At 41.5% G+C, this 22,292-nt stretch overlaps 1 protein-coding gene across 1 annotated transcript in view; it reads left to right on the top strand.

Annotated features, from left to right (window-relative positions):
* Positions 1 to 22,292, top strand: part of hacd1 (3-hydroxyacyl-CoA dehydratase 1) — a 58,567-nt gene that overhangs the window by 14,870 nt on the left and 21,405 nt on the right. The window contains exons 2-5 of the mRNA XM_068051612.1: positions 15,399 to 15,516; positions 15,611 to 15,629; positions 15,708 to 15,796; positions 20,850 to 20,971. Coding sequence (XP_067907713.1) covers positions 15,399 to 15,516; positions 15,611 to 15,629; positions 15,708 to 15,796; positions 20,850 to 20,971 — 348 coding nt within the window. The remainder of the gene's footprint in view (positions 1 to 15,398; positions 15,517 to 15,610; positions 15,630 to 15,707; positions 15,797 to 20,849; positions 20,972 to 22,292) is intronic.

The raw sequence follows: 22,292 nt of genomic DNA, 5'->3' as shown, positions 1-22,292 counted from the left end.
TTCTATTTGATTATTTTTATTCTTTTACTATATTTAATCAGTGCAGACTTAAAACCACTGATGTGAATTGAACAGTGAGCACTGTGCTTGTTCTGTATAACAGTCAGTAATAAGTGCAAGTCGTTGATGTAATAAAGCATGTCAAAGCACATCACAGGAGCGCTAGAAACAAAATTTGAGACTGAGCCAAATAAGGAGTCATTAGGACAGATGACCAAAACATTGGTGAAACAGGCAGGTATTAAGCTGCATCTTAAAAGGAGGAGAGAAAATGGAGGTTTATGGGGGGAAATCCAGAGCTTTTCAGCTAAGGCACAGCTGCCAATGGTGGAACAATGAAAATCAGGGATGCACAAGAAGCCAGAATTGGTGGGGCAGAGTTCTCAGAGAGTTGTAGGGATGGAGGAAGTTAGAGATAGGGAGGGACAAGACCAAGGAAGGATTTGAAAATAATGATGAAAATTTTAAAAAGCAAGGCCTTACCAGCCTGTGAGCCAATATAGGCCACAAGTATAGGGGTGATGGGTGAACGCGACTTGGTGCGAGTTACGATATGGGCAGTAATGTTTTGGAAAATCTAGAGTTAACAAAGGCATGGATGAGGGTTTCAGCAGTAACTGAACTGGTATAGTAACAGAGATGGGTGATGGTGGAAGCAGGTGGCCTTGGTGATGGAGAGGATGTGGTCAGAAGCTCAGTTTAAGGTTAAAAACAGTTTGGTTCAGCCTCAGACAGTGGCTAAGAGAGGGATGGAGATGGTGGCTAAAAAACAGAGTTTGTGGTGGGTACTGAAGATAATGGCTATGGTCTTCCCAATATTTAATTGGAAGAAATTTCCGCTCATCCAATACTGGATGTTAGACAAGCTGTGTGACAAATGAGACACAGTGGAGGGGTTGGAAGGGGCGGTGGTCAGGTAATTGGTCAAATAGCTGATATTTTTCACCAATACCGACGAGCAGAAGGAATTATGGAGAGCGAAACAAAATGGAAAGTTGTTAGAGTTAGTAATACAAGAGCAAAAGCAGAAACAAGTTTAAAATCTAGTTGAAGAACGAAATAGCAATCAAAAAGTATTGTGGTTCAATTGTTTCATCAACCAAATGAAATGTTGATTTAGGGTTTACTCATTATGAAATGTTAAGATTTCTTTCTATTGCAGCATGATGACATACAAGTTTTCCATTATTTAAAAAAAGTGTGACATAGGAAGGAAGGTTATTAGGTACACTAAGTGTGTGCCATAAGCAAGTTGATTTCCTGCAACCTTGACTGTTTTATCTTCTGTCATTCACTTTCTCTTCTGCTTTTATCTCTCTGACTCCTCTTGCTTCTTTCCCTTTTCTTTTCGTCGCTTGTTTTTCTTTTCTCGATGGTTGAGGTGATCGGTGGCATGCTGTAGCGTGGTACAGAAAGGAGCCACCAATAGTTGCAGGCTGCATTTAGGGTGACATGATGAGGAAAATGTGTTGGAAAGTTGGAAAGTATTGCAAATTACACAGTCACTGCAACGTTTTTCTTAACACAGACTTGCATCCTCAGGCTTTACTGGCATTCACATATAATTTTATGGAGCAAGTTCCAACAGTTGTTGGGTGACCCATAATGTGGTAGAATATTCTGACAGAATGGCTCTGATATTTTTGGAAAGGTGGGGAGGGAGCAGAAGAGTTTATTTGTGTGGGGGGGGGGGGGGTGGGGTGGAGTGTGGTTTGGTGGTGGTGGCTCGGAGTGTGGCAGCGAGGATGGAGGGAGGGAAAGATTGTGGCATAGATTGGGAGGAAAGCTGATCACAGAGAAGATTTGCATGAGGGGCTGGGGTGGGGAGGAGCTGGGGGGAGGCACTCCTGCTCCTCCTGAGCCAAAAGCAGTGCTATTTAAAAAAAAACACTTACCTATTGGATTTGGTGCTTCTATCTCCCTTTAGATGCCTGGCTTCCTGAATCCTAGGAAACCTGGCTGGCCAGCATTAAATTAAAATGGCTGCCAAAATCTGAGGAAAGCGGCGTCAGTGACATATTTTGGACCAGTCTCTCCAGAGCGGGATATTCAGACGCAACCAAATGTGGTGTGCCTAAAATGGAAATAGGGGCATTCGCAGCAGGTTGAGGTTGGGTTTTATATATTTGCCAATTTAGACCCTCTCCCATCCGCAATATGGTTGGGGGGTGGTTAAAATTATCTCCAGTTTTTTTTTTCTTGAATGTTAAGGACAGGTGGGAAATGGCGTGGCTGGTTTCCACTGGTCATCTCCCACTGCCACAGATAGTGTTTTTGTTTAAATTAGTGTTTTGCCCCTGTGTCTTGGCCAAATAAACAGACAATGTCAGGTTTTCTTGTGAGTTTAAAACAGATTAAATATTTATTGAACAATAATCACCTGAAATGTTCACAACACCACCAAGCACACATTCACTTTATCATGCACACTTAGGAAACGATAGATACAAGGTAAAGGGTAAGAGGTGTTAAGAGTTCAAGGTGTAAAAATCTGCTGTTTTCAGGAAAAACCTGTGCGATCCTCTTGGAAAGTAAGTTTTAAAGTTGCAGGCCTGTTTGCTGCTTGCCTTGCCTATGCTGGGTTGCTAAGTCTCCTGGCAGTTAACATTTCAGGTCAAAGGTGGTGCCGGTATTTCTTAGTTCAGTTTTCACAGGCGGAGGAGTTGTTCAAAAGGCACTCTTATTTCTCTGTTGCAGTCGTTTGCCAACTCATCTCAGCAGGATTCAACTGTCTTAACTGCAATTGATCTCTCTCCCTCTCAGCCTTGTGCTGGAATTCAAGATGACTTTCGATGTTCTCTGGCTGGAGATCTCAGACTGATGTTCTGATGACTTGATGATTGTTGACTGCTGACTTCCTTTGTTCTCCAAAAAGGTTACCTTTTAAAGGTAAATTCATAAAATGTTAGTTTCGCCCATGTCACTTTCGGCTTTTGGTTCCTGAGAGGCTACATAATGGCTTCTGATCTCAGTCTATTTTGATAAGATGTACGATGTTCACACTTTATTGTAGTGATTGTAGCTGAAGACAAAGTATCTGTTAATACCTTTGTTTTAGCTCACTTTGTGGATAGCTCACATCCATGTGTGATTAGGTGTTTCATTTCAATGCAGATGGGGTTAATGAGTGTCAGTTCTAACATACATGGATGTGTATTTCAGTGTAAGTGAAGGTATGTGCCTTGTTCTTCATCTTGTTGAAGGCAAATGTACCAGTCTTTTTAAATTGTTCTTTTTTAATAACTCGTTGGTTTTTTTTGTATTTCCATCGCTGCACTTTCCATGAGCGTGACAAAGCAGCAAGTTGCTTTATTTTACTGCAAATGGATGAATGCTTGTGGAATTGTGAAAGAGTTCCAAGGCCCGATCATTTTAGTCTCCTGTTGCTGCAAATCGATAAAGCGTGAAATTAAAATTTTTTTAAAATGGCTGTCTGCTAAAGGTTCAGCATTGGATTTCTAACGTTCGGATTGTGAAGTAGCAGGATGCAAGTATAATCCCCACTGTGCTCTGTGCCCAGTCTGAGCTTTGGCACATCTATGTAGCAGGATAATATGAACCTTTTATAAAGCTCTGGTTCAGCCTCAATTGGATTATTCCATCCAATTCTGTGCACCTCACTTTAGAAAGGATGTGAAAGCTTTAGACTGGGTGCAGAAAAGATTTAAGGAAATGTTTCCAGGAATGAGGGACTTCTGTTACATGGATGGATTAGAGAAGCTGGGGTTGCTCTCCTTAGAGTAGAGAAGGTTGAGAGGCGATTTGTTAGAGGTGTTCAAAATCATGAGGGGTCTAGACAGAGTAAATAGGGAGAAACTGTTCCCATTGGTGGAAGGATCGAGAACTAGAGGGAACAGATTTAAGACGACTGGCAAAAGACCGAAAGGCGACATGAGGAAAAAAACTTCCTTAGTGCAGCGAATGGTTAGGATCATTGAATCCTCTAATATGCATGGCCTGCACGGGGATTTTCAGGGAGATGTGCAGCCATGTAGCTTAGCGGGAACATTGGCTGCAATCTGGAATGCACTGCCTGAAAGGGTGATGGAGGCAAATCTATCAAAAGGGAATTGGATAAGCACCTGAAGGGAAAAAAATTATGGGGCTACGGGAAAGGGTAGGACTAGATGAATTACACTTGCAGAGAGTCAGGATGGATTGAATGGCCTCCTCCTGCTCTCTATACTGAAGGTAAGGAAAATTAAATTGGGGTAGTCTGCGGGTCACCTTTTTGAGATTGGCAGAAGTTTGGGAAGAAAGCATCTGTCCTCTTTCTCGATGAGAAGTCCAGTGGATTTAATTATAGTATAAATGGAGCATCAAGAGACTGGGTTTTGTTGATGGAAGAAAGAAAAATATCTGAATACAATTTTGTGTAGGAGATTTGACTGGTACTGAATTTATTACATTTGGGTTTGTTTTGAAGGATTTATTTACAGTTCTCTCTCTTCAAAATGGTCAATTTGAATATTGGTCAAATTGGATTTTCCTGTATGTTTTATGGCCCTCCAATCAACTGCCTGTAGAATTAGGGAGGGGTTTGAGGATTCAAGCAATTGCTGGATATGGCAAAATATTTCTTTGCCTCTGTAATCAGGACCATAATGTGTGAAGTTTTTGGCACTATGCTTGTTCTGAATTAAGAGAACAGTCTTGGAACCTAGGTTAAAAATTGGCTTCAGGAATGTATGCAGCTCATGGTTTTTAATATGATCTTCATATGTTGCACTTTTCATATTCCATTAAGAGCTGGTGGAGTTCCATCCTAGTTCAAACTATAACAGTGTTTTTTTTTATATTTCTTCATTTATCTTTGATTAAACATTAGAGCTGATTTGGTGATCCCACACATCCAGCAAGAAGCTGCCATTGTGTGGGTTTAGATCCCACCGAGAGGGAGAGGAGGGAGGGAGAGGAGGAGGGAGGGAGAGGAGGAGGGAGGGACGTGCACAGACCTGGCTGGAAGTTTTGGGGATGGAGGTGGCAACCTGGAGGAGGGAAACAGTGACTTACAGCTGCTCCCTTCGCACACCTGGAGGACAAGATCACTTCTACGTTTGTGGCGATCTAGGCTGTGCTGGTCTTCAACATTAACAACAACATCAAGAGCTAATGGCTAAGGGAGTAAAACCGACAAAATCTGGAGTGGAGTCCCATTAGGTGGTTGGTGTTTCCCTTAAGGTAGCAGCTTCTGGCAACTCCTGCAAGCGAGTAGGCCCCAGACATATATACTTTCGGCTTTCCTCTGGACACCAGCATACGAGGTTGAGAGAAAGGTGCAGATGCTTGGCAAGTCTGCACTTCCTAAAACCGTGCCTAAGCTATGCAGCAAACAAAGCAAAGTAACCTTTCAGCATGGAAGCTGGAATGTGAGGACTGTGTGTCCTGGAATGAACAGCAACCACACTCCACAGCAAGTGTACGCAAGACAGCCCTGATCAACGGTGAGCTACACAAGCTTGGTGTCGACATTGCTGCTCTACAAGAGACAGGTTATCCAACACAGGCTCTATTCAAGAGGCTAATTACACTACCTACTGGCATGGAAAGAGTGCTGAAGATCGCTGTGAATGTGGTGTAGGCTTCCCAGTGAACAACCAGTTGACACAGTCAATTGAGCCACCGGTAGCAACCTCGGAGCGCCTCACCTCCCTGCGGTTATCATCTAATGGAAGCCCAGTCAACATCATATGTGTCTACTCACCAACTCTGAACGCCAGCATCTCAGATAAAGAGCATTTCTGTGACTCCCTAGATGACGTTCTGAGGAACATCCCAAATGGCGAGAAGCGACTCATCCTGGGTGACTTCAACGCACGTGTTGGGGCAAACAGTGATTCATGGCCAACATGCCTTGGTCGTCAAGGGGTGGGCAAAATCAACGATAACGGACAATGCCTTCTTGAGCTTTGTACCCTGAATAAACACTCTATCACCAACACCACCTTCCAGGGCAGACATCACCACAAGGTATCATGGTGTCACCCAAGGTCTGGACATTGGCACCAACTGGACCGAGTCATCTTGAGGAGGCATGATCTGCCCAGTGTTCTTCACACCTGCACCTACCACAGCGCAGATTGTGACACTGACCACTCTCTTGGCAGCAGCAGAGTGAAGGTGTACCCCCGAAAGATCCACAGCTCCGAATGCAACGGTCTGCTACATATCAACGTCCCTTGCACAAGCAATGATGGCCAATACCAGCACTTCGCACTGTTGTTGGAACACTTGCTACCCACCATAGCCTTAATGGGAAGCGCCAATGCCAGCATTGATGAGCTTAGTGACTTCCAAGCTTGAATCATCTATGAAGCAGCAGTAGTATCATTTGACAAGGTCCCTCATTGCAGACTGGTACAAAAGGTGAAGTCACACGGGGTCAGAGGTGAGCTGGCAAGATGGATACAGAACTGGCTCGGTCATAGAAGACAGAGGGGATCAGTGAATGGGTGTTTTTCTGAATGGAGGGATGTGACTAGTTGTGGTCCGCAGGGATCAGTGCTGGGACGTTTGCTGTTTGTAGTATATATAAGTGATTTGGAGGAAAATGTAGCTGGTCTGATTAGTAAGTTTGCGGATGACACAAAGGTTGGTGGAGTTGCGGATAGTGATGAGGATTGTCAGAGGATACAGCAGGATATAGATCGGTTGGAGACTTGGGCGGAGAAATGGCAAATGGAGTTTAATCCGGACAAATGTGAGGTAATGCATTTTGGAAGGTCTAATGCAGGTGGGAGGTATACAGTAAATGGCAGAACCCTAAGGAGTATTGACAGAGAGATCTGGGCGTACAGGTCCACAGGTCACTGAAAGTGGCAACACAGGTGGATAAGGTAGTCAAGAAGGCATTCGGCATGCTTGCCTTCATCGGTCGGGACATAGAGTATAAAAATTGGCAAGTCATGTTGCAGCTGTACAGAACCTTAGTTAGGCCACACTTAGAATATTGCGTGCAATTCTGGTCGCCACACTACCAGAAGGACGTGGAGGCTTTGGAGAGGGTACAGAGGAGGTTTACCAGGATGTTACCTGGTCTGGAGGGCATTAGCTATGGGGAGAGGTTGGAAAAACTCGGATTGTTTTCACTGAAACGACAGAGGTGGAGGGGCGACATGATAGAGGTTTACAAAGTTATGAGCGGCATGGACAGAGTGGATAGTCAGAAGCTTTTTCCCAGGGTGGAAGAGTCAGTTACTAGGGGACATGGGTTTAAGGTGCGATGGGCAAAGTTTAGAGGGGATGTGCGAGGCAAGTTTTTTTACACAGGGTGGTGAGTGCCTGAAACTTGCTGCCAGGGGAGGTGGTGGAAGCAGATACGATAGTGACGTTTAAGAGACATCTTGACAAATACATGAATAAGAAGGGAATAGAGGGATATGGGCCCCGGAAGTGCAGAAGGTGTTAGTTTCGGCAGGCATCAAGATCGGCGCAGGCTTGGAGGGCCGAATGGCCTGTTCCTGTGCTGTACTGTTCTTTGTTCTCTTTGTTCTTTGGTAAAGGCAGAACCCGCAACAACTGGTTTGAGGCCTACTCAGCTGAGATGATATGTAATTGATGCAAAAAACAAAGCCTACATGATGCACAACATAAAACCAACAGCTAAGACACTGCATGACTTGAAATTAGCCAAGACAGCCGTGCAAAAGACAGGGAGATACTGTGCAAACAAAAACTGGATCAGCTTGTGTCGAGATCCAAACTGCATGTGACAAAGGAAATCTATGAGCTATATATGAAGGGATCAAGAGAGCGCTTGGCCCTGCCAGCAGCAAAGTTGCTTGTCTGAATTTGGCAGATGAAGTACTCGCCGACAAAAGTAAACAGATGTCCTGCTGGGCTGAACACTACTGCGAGCTTTACTCATGAGTCAGACATCTCCCAGTCCGTGCTTAATGCTCTCCCGCATCTTCCTGTTAGATGAAGAACCCTCATCGCTGGAGCCCGAGACCACCATAGACCATCTAGCGAACAGAAGGGCACAGACAAGGATGGAACCCCAGGCGAACTGTTCAAGCACGGAAAGTCCCATCTATTGCCACACCTTTTATGACCACCTCCCTCTCTGCTGGAAAGTAGGTTCTGTTCCACAGGAGATGTGTGATGCCAAAATTTTCACATTATACAAAAACAAAGGCAACAGAGGAGGTTGCAACAACTGAAAGGGCATCTCCCTCTTTAGCATTAAAGGAAAGCCTTTTGCTAGGGTCATACTTAAAAGACTCCATTTACTTGCAGACTGAGTGTACCAAGAAGCACAGCGTGGTTTCCATGAGGCCAGATCTACTGTGGACATGATCATCTCCATGTGCCAACTACAAGAGAAGTGTAGGAAACAGTGTATACCCCTTTACCTTTCATAGATCTCACTATGGCAACAACAACAGAGCAGGGCTCGACAAGATTATGAGAAAAATTGGCTGTCTACTGAAGCTTCTCAGTCTCATCCACTCCTTCCATGACAACATGCACCGCATTGTACAGTTTGATGGCTCCACTTCCGACAGTTTCAGAGTGAAGAATGGAGTGAAACAGGGTTGTGTTTGGCATCATCTTCTCCATGCTCCTTACCTTTGCCTTCCCTGCAGATATGGAAGGAGTCTACTTGCACACTAGGTCAGCTGACAAGCTGTACAATCTATCAAGCTGAAAATGAAGATATAAACACATCACGTCATGATCGAAGAACAACTCCTCGCTGATGCTGCGCTAGTCGCTCACACAGAAACTCAGCTACAAAGACTCAAGGACTGTCTCTCCCATGCCTATAACTTGACTATAAGCATCAAGAAAACTGTGGTCACGGGACAATATGTTGCATCTCTGCCTCGATCACACTAAATAACACCTACTGGATGTGGTTAGCAAATTCTGCTACCTTGGATCCATGGTGACAGACAATCTATTCCTTGATACACAGCTTAGTACATAGGGAAAGCAGATACCATCTTTGGCTGACTCACGAAATGCACCTGGGATAACACCAAGCTGACCCACAGAACCAGCTGATGGTTTACAAGGCCTGTGTTCTCAGCACCTTGCTGGATGTCTGTGAAACATAGGTGACCTACGGTTACCAGGAAAAGAAGCTCATTAATTGTCATCTTCACTGTCTGTGGCACATTATGGATATATTCTGGCAGGACAAAATCACAAATGTGGCAATTCTTGCAAAGGCAGAACTCCCAAGTGTGTTGACACTAATCAAATAGAGGTGACATCGGTGGATCAGACACGTCTGTAGGATGGAAGATAGTTGCATACCCAAGGACCTGCTGTATGGTGAAGTAACTGGGGCTAGATGACCAATGAGGCGCCCAAAGTTCCACTTCGAGGATGCTTGTTCGGATGACATAAAGGCCCTAAACATCGACTATCATACCTGGCAGTCACTAGCTGGCGAAAGAGGGAAATGGCGACACAACTTGGCGTGGACTACCACGATGACGAGGGCTACAGCAACTTGGCAACAGGCATCTACGTTAAAAACAACTCGCAGCATCACTTGGCAGCTTCACGTGCGGCACTTGTGGCAGAACCTGCCTCGCAAGGATTGGCCTTCACAATCATCAGCAAAGGTGCACCAAGAGAAGACACCCCATCTAAATGGACTTATTGCTGCATGTCCATCTTTCATAGATGGAAGCTTGCCAACTCATTCTGATAACTGTCCAAAAGTTCAGAAATTGACTTTCAATGTAGAAGCCACGTTGGAGGAAAAGCCACATCCTTGTGTCCTCCAGAACAATTTCCATGTCTTCCTTAATAAATATCAATACATTAACATTTTTGTATAAATGGGATTGTATGTTTCAGCTTATTGTTACTTACTAAACATTTTAATGAATAATTTCTTTGCATTGTTTACTTAATTTATGATGTAACTTTTTTTGTTGGCTTTAAAGAATGTACGTCTAAAATATAAATGATCAAAACTTAATGTCATATTTGACTTTTATAAATGTTTCCCGGAATTGTTCAATGGCCATGTTCAGTTTTACTGATCTTGACCAACAAAAACTTACTGTCTGGAAAATATCTTCAATTGTTTGAGGGTGAAATATTTACATTTTCTGATAATTCATCCGATGAGGCGAGATTGAGTAAACTGGGCTGATATTCCCTAGCATTTAGAGGAATGAGAGGTGATCTCATTGAAACATATAAAATTCTTAAAGGGCTTAATTGGGTTGATGCTGGGAGGATGGTTCCCTGGCTGCGAAGCCTATAACTAGGGTACAGTCTCCGAATAAGGAGTCAGACATTTAGAACTGGATGAAGAAAAATTTCTTCACATGAAGGGCTGTGAATCTTTGAAGTTCTCACCCCAGAGAGTTGTGGATGATCAGTCATTGAGTGTATTCAAAACAGTTCACAACATTTTTGGATCCTAAGGGAATCGAGGGTTATGGGGATAGTGCGGGAAGGTGGAGTTGGATTGAGCATGACCTTATTGAATGGCGGAACAGGCTCGAAGGGCCGAAGAGCTTACTCATTCTCTTATTTCTTATGTTCTTATAGTCTGCAGTTGATTGACCAGCTTGCTGTCAGCCACTAGAAATAGTAGCTATATTTTTTCAACAACTCATGGAATTAAGTAGAAAATCATCTGGGAATTATAGCTTTGGATTCCATAATAGCTAATGAGAATTACTTCATAGACAATAAATAGATGGAGTTTAGCAAAACTTCTGTTTATTATACTTGGGAGTTATAATAGTGTTATACAGGATTCATAAATATTTACTATCTGAATGCATATTTTATGAAGAAATCTAATCAAAAGTACAATTCTCTAATGACATGGTAGGATAATTCATTTGCATCAAAATAATGTTTAATTTATTATGAAAGGGACTTTGTTGTACAAACTTATAGGTTTGTAAGAATTCACTATCTTCCCTTGGTCTTTGGTTCATACTTTAATGAAAATGCTCCAGGAATGTGCCTCATTCCTCATCTCAGAATAGCACCCCAGACTACACTGCTGTGAACCTTTTATCTTCCCATATCAGGGATCATTTTATTCTCTTAGAATACGATTGTTAGTTTCTGTTTTGTTTTTAAACAGGCATACGAATTAGGAGTAGGCTAATCGGCCCCTCCGCCATTCAATTAAGATCATGGCTGATCTGATCGTAACCTCGACTCCACATTCCTGCCTACCCTGATAACCTTTCACCCCCTTGCTTATCAAGAAGCTATCTACCTCTGCCTTACAAATATTCAAAGACTCTGGAACTCTCCCTCAAAAGGCAGTGGAAGCAAAGACCCACAACCCTCTGAGAAAATACTTCTCCTCATCTCTGTCTTAGATGGTCGACCCCTTATTTTTAGTGACCCCTTATTTCTAGATTTTTCCACAAGGGGAAATATCCTTTCCACATGCACCCTGTCAAGACTTCTCAGGATCTTGTATGTTTCTATCAAGTTGCCTCTTAGTATTCTAAACTCCAGCGGATACAAGCCTAGCTGGTCCAACCTTTCCTCATAAGACTACCAGCCCATTCCAGGTATTAGTCTAGTAAACCTTCTTTAAACTGTTTCCAACGCATTTACATCCATCCTTAAATAGGAGACTAATACTGTATACAGTACTCCAGATGTGGACTCACCAATGCCCTGTATAACTGAAGCATAACCTCCCTACTTATGTATTCAATTCCCCTCACAATAAACAATAACATTTTATTAGCTTTCCTCATTACTTGCTGAACCTGCGTACTAACCTTTTGCGATTCATGTAATAGGACACCCAGTTCTCACTGCATCTCAGAACTCTGAAATCTCTCACCATTTAGATAACAGGCTTCTTTTTTTATTCTTCCAATGTGGACAATTTCACATTTTCCCACAATATACTCCATTTGCCAGATCTTTGCCCACACATTTGACCTATCTATATCCCTTTGTAGCCTCCTTATGTCCTCTTCACCACTTACTTTCCTATCTATTTTTGTGTCATCATCAAGTTTAGTGACCATATCTTTGGTCCCTTCATCCAAATCATTTATATCAAAAGTTGAGGCCCCAGCATTGATCCCTGTGGCAGACCACTCGTTACATCTTGCCAACCAGAAAATGACTCATTTATGCCTACTCTCTGTTTCCCGTTAGCTAGCCAATCTTCTATTCATGTCAATATATTACCCCCTACACCATGAGCTTTTATTTTCTGCAATAACCTTTGATGTGGCACCTTGTCAAATGCCTTCAGGAAATGTAAGTACAATACATCCACTGGTTCCCCTTTATCCACAGCACATGTAACTCCTTCAAAGAATGTCAATAAATTGGTTAAATATGATTTCCCTTTCACAAAACCATGTTGACTTTGCCTGATTACCTTGAATTTTTCGAAGTGCCCTGCTGTAACGTCTTTAATAACTTCTAACCTTTTCCCTATGACAAATGTTAAGCTAATTGGCCAGTAGTTTCCTGCTTTCTGCCTCCCTCCCTTTTTAAATAAAGGAACTACATTCGCTATTTTCCAATCTAACGGAACCTTCCCTGAATGTAGGGAATTTTGGAAAATTAAACCCAGTGTATCAACTATCTCACTAGCCACTTCTGGGAGTTTAGGATGAAGTCCATCAGGATCTGAGGACTTGTCAGCCCGCAGTTCCAACAATTTTTTCAGTACCATTTCCCTGGTGAATGTAATTTTCTTGAGTTCCTCCCTCCCTTCCATTTCCTGATTTGCAGCTATTTCTAGGATGTTACTTGTATCCTCTATAGTGAAGACCAATGCAAAATACCTGTTCAATTCATCTGCCATCTCCTTATTTTCCCTTTTATTAATCCCTCAGACTCGCTTTCTTAGGATCAACACTCACTTTGTTAACTCTTTTCTTTAAGTATCTATAGAAACTCTTACTATCTGTTTTTATATTTCTAGCTAGCTTTCTCTTGTACTCTAATTTTACCTTCCTTATCAATCTTTTAGTCATTCTTTGCTGTTTTTTACACTCTGTCCAATCTTCTTACATGAGCTTGTTTGTGCTAATTTGCAACTGGGTTGAGATTTCTCAAACTTCTTTCATGCGGAAACCATCATCATCAATCCATCATGTCAAGGATGATTCTTCCTTGCAGATGGCTGGGTGGAAGTGAGATGTCATGTTGGCTGTGTGTTCATAGATGGCTTATAAACCATATCTTAACCTTGCAGGCTCTCCCAGAGTGAGGACATTGCTTGTCAGCCTGTAGAGGTGGTGACAATTTGTTGGCTTCAACAGCTGCCCTCTCTTTCCGTGTGTCTGTCTGTCTCTCGCCTTTCTCTCTCAGTGGCTGCTCTTGTTGATTGGAAGGTCTTGACAACATTTTTGATGATAGATCACCATTTTGATCATCTTTGGGCATCTGCTTCCCATGTGTTGATGTTAATAGAGCAGACCTTCATGGAGGCTTTGGGATTGAGATTATCTTTGAAACATTTCCTTTGGTCCTCATGTGAATAGGTTCCCTGGCATCAATCTGAGTCGAGCACCTGTTTGTACAGCCTTGAGTCGGGCATTCTGACAATGTTTCATGCAGAAACCATGCAGTCAACAGAAAGAAAGAAAGGAAGAGAAACTAGAAGCTTTATATTATAAATTTGGCATGTATTCAAACCTCGGGTCCCAGAGGTGAAAGGACGGTGTTTACCATCGCATGGTTCTTGGGAGTAAATTCTTCTGGAAATTAAATTGTACTGTGTAAATTATATCAGCACCTTTGTGCAGAAAATATATATCCTGTTTCATAAAATGAAAAATATTCTTAAAAATGTTTCACAGAACATGTGGGCGGCACAGTGGCGCAGTGGTTAGCACCGCAGCCTCACAGCTCCAGCGACCCGGGTTCAATTCTGGGTACTACCTGTGTGGAGTTTGCAAGTTCTCCCTGTGTCTGCGTGGGTTTCCTCCGGGTGCTCCGGTTTCCTCCCACAGCCAAAGGACTTGCAGGTTGATAGGTAAATTGGCCATTATAAGTTGCCCCTAGTATAGGTAGGTGGTAGGGGAATATAGGGATAGGTGAGGATGTGGTAGGAATATGGGATTAGTGGAGGATTAGTATAAATGGGTGGTTAATGGTCGGCACAGACTCGGTGGGCCGAATGGCCTGTTTCAGTGCTGTATCTCTAAATCTAAATCAGAACATTAAACGTGACATCTTTTTCTATGTCCCCACTACACAAGATGAATAAGGAGGCTTCAATTAGGTTTCTCAGTCTCATTCAAAGTTCAACTGTAGGCAGGGGGAGAGTTATGTCAAACCACTGAATGCACATTGGAAATGGCTAAAATACTTTTAAACGTAAATACAGAATTTGTGTGAAGGAATGAGGATAAAGTTCAAGATTTTGAACCAGATACGGCTTAGCCTGCAGTCTTTTAGCCTACTTTCAATTTAAGACAATATAATGATGCACTTACATTGCTACCTTTGTATTTTTATCAATTAAAAATTTCCATAAAAGTATTATATTTCAATTATTTGTGACTGCACAAATGTATAATATGTATTTTAATGATTATCTTGCTCTTTATTAATTTGTTGTGAGGAGGTGACTTTGAAGCGGCAGCATGAACACACCCCACAATAAACGTCACACTCGTGGTAGCAGATTGGAAATCAGTACTTGTGAATAATTGCTAGATTAATAATCTGCAAGCGATGTTTAACAGTTATTTGTTATTTGAGAAGAGGAATCTAATTTTGATTGTGTTGTGTAAGGTAACATTGAACAGCTTACTGCTTTAATAAAAGTATTTTGACCAAATATCTATTTACAATAGAATTTTCTGCTACGCAGTCAGTTATTAGGATAATAGTTATTAGGTTCCTTTTATAAATAGGAATAGAAAGCTGTGTTTTGTTCAGGGTCACGTAGTGATTTCTTATTCACTTTAAAGAATGGTGTACTCCTGTTCTTATGGCATTCAACACCTTGAGCCTGTTTCACCATTCAATTCAATCATGTTTGGTCTGTATCTTAACTATATTTACCTGCCTTTGTTGCAAATCCCTTAATACCCTTATCTAACAAAAACGATCAGTTTTGAAATCTTCAACTGACCTAGCCTGAACAGTTTTTTGGGCAGGTTCCAGGGGTGGTGGGGTGGTGTACAGAGAGTTCTAAATTTCCACTACCCTTTGTGAGAAGCAGTGCTTCCTGACGTCACACCTGAACAGGGGTTACACTTGGAATATTAATATGCTCATCAACCTGCTGTGTGCTTTCAAAATTTTCTTTTTTTTTATTTTGTGTCTTATTACTCACACATTTTGTAAAGTGGTATAACTTTTTCAGAGTTGCACTGACTTGTTTATTATAAAATTACTGCATTTTGTTTTTTTCCACTTTGCCTCTACGGTTTATATTTACATTAGCTTCTTTCAATATTCTTCTCAAGGTGGCTGGTACTAGCTGTGGCTATGATCCGATTTTCTTATCAGCAAAGAACGCACAAGGGACTGTACAGGAGTATACAAAAGACACTCAAATTTTTCCAGACATTTGCATTGCTAGAGGTAAAAAGACTGCCTGACTGACTTTTTATAACAATATTTATGCAAATTGTTTACAATGATCTAATTGTTTTCCCTTTCTTTTAATACTCCACAGATTATCCACTGTGCTGTTGGTGAGTAATTGATGGATTTGATGAAAGTGTTAAATATGGAATTATTTTTATTAATCAAAGTAACTTGTTTTTTTAAAGGGATAGTACGAACTTCGGTGCTTGTTACTGGGGTCCAAGTCATGTCCAGAATTTTCATGGTGTGGTTTGTTATCCACAGTATAAGACCGGTAAGTTTAACTCAACTGTTTGTTGAACACTGAAGACCCAACTAGTCTTCCTCTGTTAATGGTAGTATTGCTATTGTACAGAGAAAAAGCTCTGTGTCAGATTAACAATATTAGTAGTAATATTTTGTTTTCAGACCTGCCTGCATTCCTCTTCCCCATCCAAATCCCTGGTAATATAACCCTACCTCTGCTGCAAATTATAATATTGGCCCCAATATGCTCTTCTGCAGATACCAGGTGAATCATCATATCTCTGGTGGTAGTACTGGCTGCTGTTTGCCACTGACTATACAATTTGTCCAATTAGCTGCTGTTTAAGCTTGCAAATAGTGATGAGTTAACAGACCTGAATGTTTTATAAAAAAAAACATGATTGGAAGTGTACGGCACTGCTAAAATGCTGCCTTGCTGTTTACTAAATGCAGAGTATACTCAATATTAAAATAATGTTTTGAGTATGTTTTAAGTCCTCAGTATACTGTGAAATGGATGGACATATGGAACCTGTGCAATCATATTTATTTATGTATATTTGGCAAATAATGCAAGCTTCAGACATTTATGCATGATTTCAAAAATTGCTTCAAATTAGAATTTTATTGAGATCTTGAAAGGAATCATTTTTAGATGAGCTTGTACATAACATTAGAAACACCATATGTTATTAAGGCAACTTGGTGAGTTGTAGAAGAAAGAACTTTCCTTTTTATTGCATCCTTGGGGTGTCCCAAATGCTTTACAGCTAATTGATTATTTTGAAGTGAATTTACTGTTGTTTTGGGCAAATGCAGCAACCAATGTTCATAAAATAAATCCACAAAGAGCAAATTAATTTTTTTTAGTGGTGTTGGTTGAGGAAGGACATTTGGCTAGGACTCTTGGAGATTTCCCTTGCTCCTTTTACCTAAACAAGCAGATGGAGCCATGGTTCAATCTGCCATCTGAAAGCTGGCACCTTCAACAATGCAGCACGTCTTTAGTACTGCACTGAAATGTCTGCTTTGTTTCAAAAGTGACAGCTTGCTCAATTGGTAAAACTATCACTTCTATACCCTAGGAGTTTTGTGCCTGCTAGTAATATAGAAAATGACCTGATTTATTAAATATGTACTGATTATGCTTTAGTGCTATTTATTTCACTACTTTTGTTGTTTCGCTATCACTAATAAGCTGTGTACTATCATTTTGACAGTTCCTTGAAGTTTTCAGAAAAAGCTTCTCTTTCCTTTTGGAGAAAAATGAAAGCAAAGGGTTGAACTAAATTGTGATTTAACATGATTGTTTCTTTCAGTTAAATAATTGTGAATGTGTTGGAACAACATCTATGCAGTGAAATGGTAGGACACAAACCCCCCTGTAGTTCAATGCCTTGAGTTCTTGATCTCAGCTGCATGGGAATTTCAACAGTGGGTGCTTGGAGGGAGAATTGGCCTGCTGTACTCTTACATAGGCAGAAGCCTGTACATAAATTGCCTACCAGAATAGCACAAAGTATGAGATGTGGCACTGAGTTACTACTGCTGGGAAACAATTAGCAGTGCTAGAAAACAATTATTACAACATTTCTGTAGCTTGTAAATTTGCAGTCAGGAATTAAGAATTTAGTTGGGGTATATTCAAGTTGGGAACGGAACATTACATCACTTTATAGAAAAAACATAGTTGATGTTGCTATATTTCAAGAGCAGTATGGTACATTCGACATATGGCTGGACTGATGAAACGCAGCAGGATCTTTTAACCTTGCAGAATCTGCAAATGAAACTCGAACTATAGGCGTTACTTGAATGGCACACACATCCAGTTGAAAAGCACAGATACAACATGTACAGTGCAGTTGAAACCCATGCAACTCTCACATATACACAATGGATGTATCCTCCACTTAGGCTTACTATATGTGTCTTGTTGCAGTGGTTGAGATTGGCACAGATATGTGTAACGACTTGAAAAATTGTCCACCAGTTTTACGAGTTGGCTTTTGTGTTTATAATTTATAACAAATCTGAATTCTGCAATACATATTTGTTTTTATTTATAACTGATTCAGCAGCACTGATGTTACTTACATGTAGCAATATTTGACCACATTTATGTGGAAAAGTCATATACGTAATACTGATACATTAAATTTTACTGTAGCTTTTCATTGCAAAATATATAGGTAGCTTAATTTGTGCTCCGGTATTTCTTTAAACTTAGTACGTAGAGTAGGAAGGGGGAATCAAATGCACTTCTGAATCTGGGACTTAAAACTTTATCATCATTTACATGTATCCCAGGCTGTTATATGAGGCAAGGGATGAGATAGCAAGGGCTCGGACACAAATTTTCAAATCCTCTCTGGCCACAGGAGAGGTGACCGAGGACTGGAGGACAGCAAATGTGGTACCGTTATTCAAGAATGGCAGCAGGGATAAACCAGATAATTAAAGGCCACCTGAGTCTAACATCAGTGAAACAAAGAGTAGAAATAAACGGATCTTTTTCCGAATGGCAGGCAGTAACTAGTGGGGTACCGCAGGGATCGGTGCTAGGACCCCAGCTATTCACAATATATATTAATGATTTAGATGAGGGAACTAAATGTAATATCTCCAAATTTGCAGATGACACAAAACTGGATGGGAGGGTGAGTTGTGAGGAGGATGCAGAGAGGCTTCAGGGTGATTTGGACAAGTTGAGTGAGTGGGCAAATGCAGGCCAGATGCGGTATAATGTGGATAAATGTGAGGTTATCCACTTTGGTAGCAAAAACAGGAAGGCAGATTATTATCTGACCGGCTACAAACTGAGAGAGGGGAATATGCAACGAGACCTGTGTGTTCTTGTACACCAGTCACTGAAGTTAAGCATGCAGGTGCAACAAGTGGTAAAAAAGGCAAATGGTATCTTGGCCTTCATAGGGAGAGGATTCAAGTACAGGAGCAGGGATGTCTTGCTGCAATTATGCAGGGCCTTGGTGAGGCCACACCTGGAATATTGTGTGCAGTTTTGGTCTCCTTATCTGAGGAAGGATGTTCTTGCTAGAGAGGGAGTGCAGAGAAGGTTTACCAGACTGATTCCTGGGATGGCGAGACGAACGTATGAGGAGAGATTGAGTCGGTTAGGATTATATTCGCTGGAGTTCAGAAGAGTGAGGGGGGGATCTCATAGAAACCTATAAAATTCTAACGGGACCTGACAGGGTAGATGCAGGAAGGATGTTCCTGATGGTGAGGTAGTCCAGAACCAGGGGTCATAGTCTAAGGATATGGGATAAACCTTTCAGGACTGAGATGGGGAGAAATTTCTTTACCCAGAGAATGGTGACCCTTCGGAATTCGCTACCACAGAAAGCAGTTGAGGCCAATACATTGTATGTTTTCAAGAAGTAGTTAGATATAGCTCTTGGGTTTAAAGGGATCAAAGGATATGGGGGGGAAGCGGGAACCGGTTACTGAGTTGGATGATCAGCCATGATCATAATGAATGGCGGAGCAGGCTTGAAGGGCCAAATGGCCTACTGCTCCCATTTTCTATGCTTGTATGTTTCTATGGTAGAGAAACTATTGGAAAAAATTGAGGGATAGGATTAATCTCCACTTGGAGAGGCAGGGATTAATAAAGGATTGTCAGCATGGCTTTGTCGGGGGAGATCATGTCTAACAAATGTAGAAACATAGAAAATAGGAGCAGGAGTAGGCCATTCGGTCCTTCGAACCTGCTCCGCCATTCATTATGATCATGGCTGACCATCAGTAGCCCGTTCCCGCTTTCGCCCCATGCCCTTTGATCCCTTTAGACCCAAGAGCTTTTCCGAGGAGGTGACTAGATGTGTAGACTAGGGTAAAGCTGTTGATGTAGTTTACATGGACTTCAGTAAGCTTTTGATAAGGTCCTGCATGGGAGATTGGTTAGGAAGGTAAAAGCCCATGGGATCCAGGGCAATTTGGCAAATTGGATCCAAACTGGGCTTAGTGGGAGGAGGCAGAGGGTGATGGTTGAGGGTTGATTTTGCCATTGGAAGCTTGTGACCAGTGGTGTGCCACAGGGAACGGTGCTGGGACCCTTGTTGTTTGTAGTATACATTAGTGATGTAGACGTGAATATAGGAGGTATGATCAGTAAGTTCGCAAATGACGCAAAAATCGGTGGCGTAAATAGTGAGCAATAAAGCCTTAGATTACCGGACGATATAGATGGGTTGGTAAGATGGGCAGAGCAGTTGCAAATGGAATTTAATCCAGAGAAGTGTGAGGTGATTCATTTTGGGAGAACTAACAAGGCAAGGGATATACAATGGGTGGTAGGTCCCTAGGAAGTACAGAGGGTCAGAGGGACCTTTGGTGTAGTTGTCCATAGATCACTGAAGGCAGCAGCACAGGTAGATAAGGTGGTTAGGAAGGCATATGGGATACTTTCCTTTATTAGCCGCGGCATAGAATACAAGAACAAGGAGATTATGATGGAGCTGTATAAAACACTAGTTAGGCCACAGCTGGAGTACTGTGTACAGTTCTGGGCACCACGCTATAGGAAGGATGTGATTGCACTGGGGAGGGTGCAGAGGAGATTCACCAGGATGTTGCATGGGCTGGAGCATTTCAGCTCTGAAGAGAGACTGGATAGGCTAGGGTTGTTTTCCTTAGAGCAGAGAAGGCTGAGGGAGGACCTGATTGAGGTATACAAAATTATGAGGGGCATTGATAGGAAGAAACTTTTTCCCTTAGTGGAGGGGGTCACTAACCAGGGGGCATAGATTTAAGGAAATGGGCAGGGGGTTTAGAGGGGATTTGAGGAAAAACTTTTTCACCCAGAGGGTGGTTGGAACCTGGAACACACTGACTGAAGGGGTAGTAGAGGCAGAAACCCTCACAACATTTAAGAAGTATTTAACTGAACACTTCAAACGCCATAGCGTACAAGGCTCCGGGCCAAGTGCTGGAAAATGGGATTAGAATAGATAGCTGCACGGACACGATGGGCTGAAGGGCCTGTTTCTGTGCTGTTGACTCTATAACATGATTTATTACTGAACTTGTCTTTTTTCCCCTCATGAAACAATCTGCAGATACAGAATGAGGAGAGTGTCGTTCTTTTCTTGGTTACATGGACAGTAACGGAGATTACCCGATATTCCTTTTACACATTCAATCTGCTGAACCATTTGCCTTACTTCATTAAATGGGCCAGGTGGGAGAATGTGATGGTATGCAGCTGCTTTGTGATCTGTGTGTGGTGAAGTTTTGCATGCTGTGCTAACACTGGATGCTGCAGTTACTAATGGAGCTTTAGCTATTGCAAAATGGAAGGGTGCAGCTAATTACTGTACCAATTAAGAAGTGAGATAAAATTGAACAATCTGCACCTATTTGCTTCTGTATTAAGTATTAGATTATCTTGTTTGTCTAAAGAATACTTTTCTGAAATTGTTATTTGGTGAGACTTCTGAATGATTGCGTTGACTGAGATCCCCAGATGTCTACACAGTCCTGATATAGTGTTTTGAGACTCTTAAACCATTTCAACAACGAGATTCATAAATTTATTTGGAGTTACTAAAGGTTGGATCTGTGATTCTGTGATCTGTCAAAGATGCAGCTAAAATTTATGAATTGATCTCACTTGTGGCTGTGAAGTCTGCATTTCATAATTGTGGAAATTGTCTGTGGTTATTACATTTGCTTAAATAATACTTCAGTCTGCTGAAGATGGATTATGCAGTTTTTGCTCAACAGTTATCTTGCTTTACTTACCCAGTGATAATGATGAATAGAGTTTTTGTCTGTAATCTGTACAACTTGTCAGGATCTTGAATCATAATGTGTGGGCATTAATTGCAACCAGAAACATAAACCAGTTTGAGTTTATTCGGACTAATGAGAATAGGGGTTTTGTTTGGTTTGGATTTAAATTTGGTGTTGGCTATATCACCGGATTACTCAAGTTTTTGCAAGAATACTACAGTGTAAGGCAATGAACAAATTATTTTAAAGCAGACTGTTAATTAGAATATCAGTTTAAAATGATTCTTTCTCCTGCTATTGTGGGATGAATGAAGACAGTTAGCTGGTACTGGATTTCAAATAGTAAATCTGCCAAAATAGAGCTTAAACTTTTAAAATGAGCCTTCTTGTGCCTTTGCGCCTTTCAAAAAAAAAAATCCGAGCTAGGTTAGAAAAGCCTTCTTGAACAGTCACAAACAGATGTAATTGATGGAAACTCACACAGCTTATCGTTTTGATCTGGGGGTATGGCCAGTTTTATGGGCGAAGGCATCTTCCAATATGATTTTAAACCATTGTTAAAGGTCATGGAAATTCGATATTTACACTCAGTGTAATTCGTGCTTATAATTCCTCGATCTTTTATGTTGGTTTGGCTGATTTCCAGTGAATTGCTCTGGACAAATTAGTGAAAACTTTCAGCCAAGAAGTTTCTGTTGTTGAGAAATAAAATAGCAGACAGGAGGTTTTGGAAAATTATTTTTGAATTCACTTGACTGCCACTTTCC

This window comes from Heterodontus francisci, chromosome 2, assembly GCF_036365525.1.
Source record: "Heterodontus francisci isolate sHetFra1 chromosome 2, sHetFra1.hap1, whole genome shotgun sequence".
Classification (NCBI taxonomy): domain Eukaryota; kingdom Metazoa; phylum Chordata; class Chondrichthyes; order Heterodontiformes; family Heterodontidae; genus Heterodontus; species Heterodontus francisci.
Note: the sequence above shows the minus strand (reverse complement) of the source record. Positions and strands in the feature narration are given on the sequence as shown.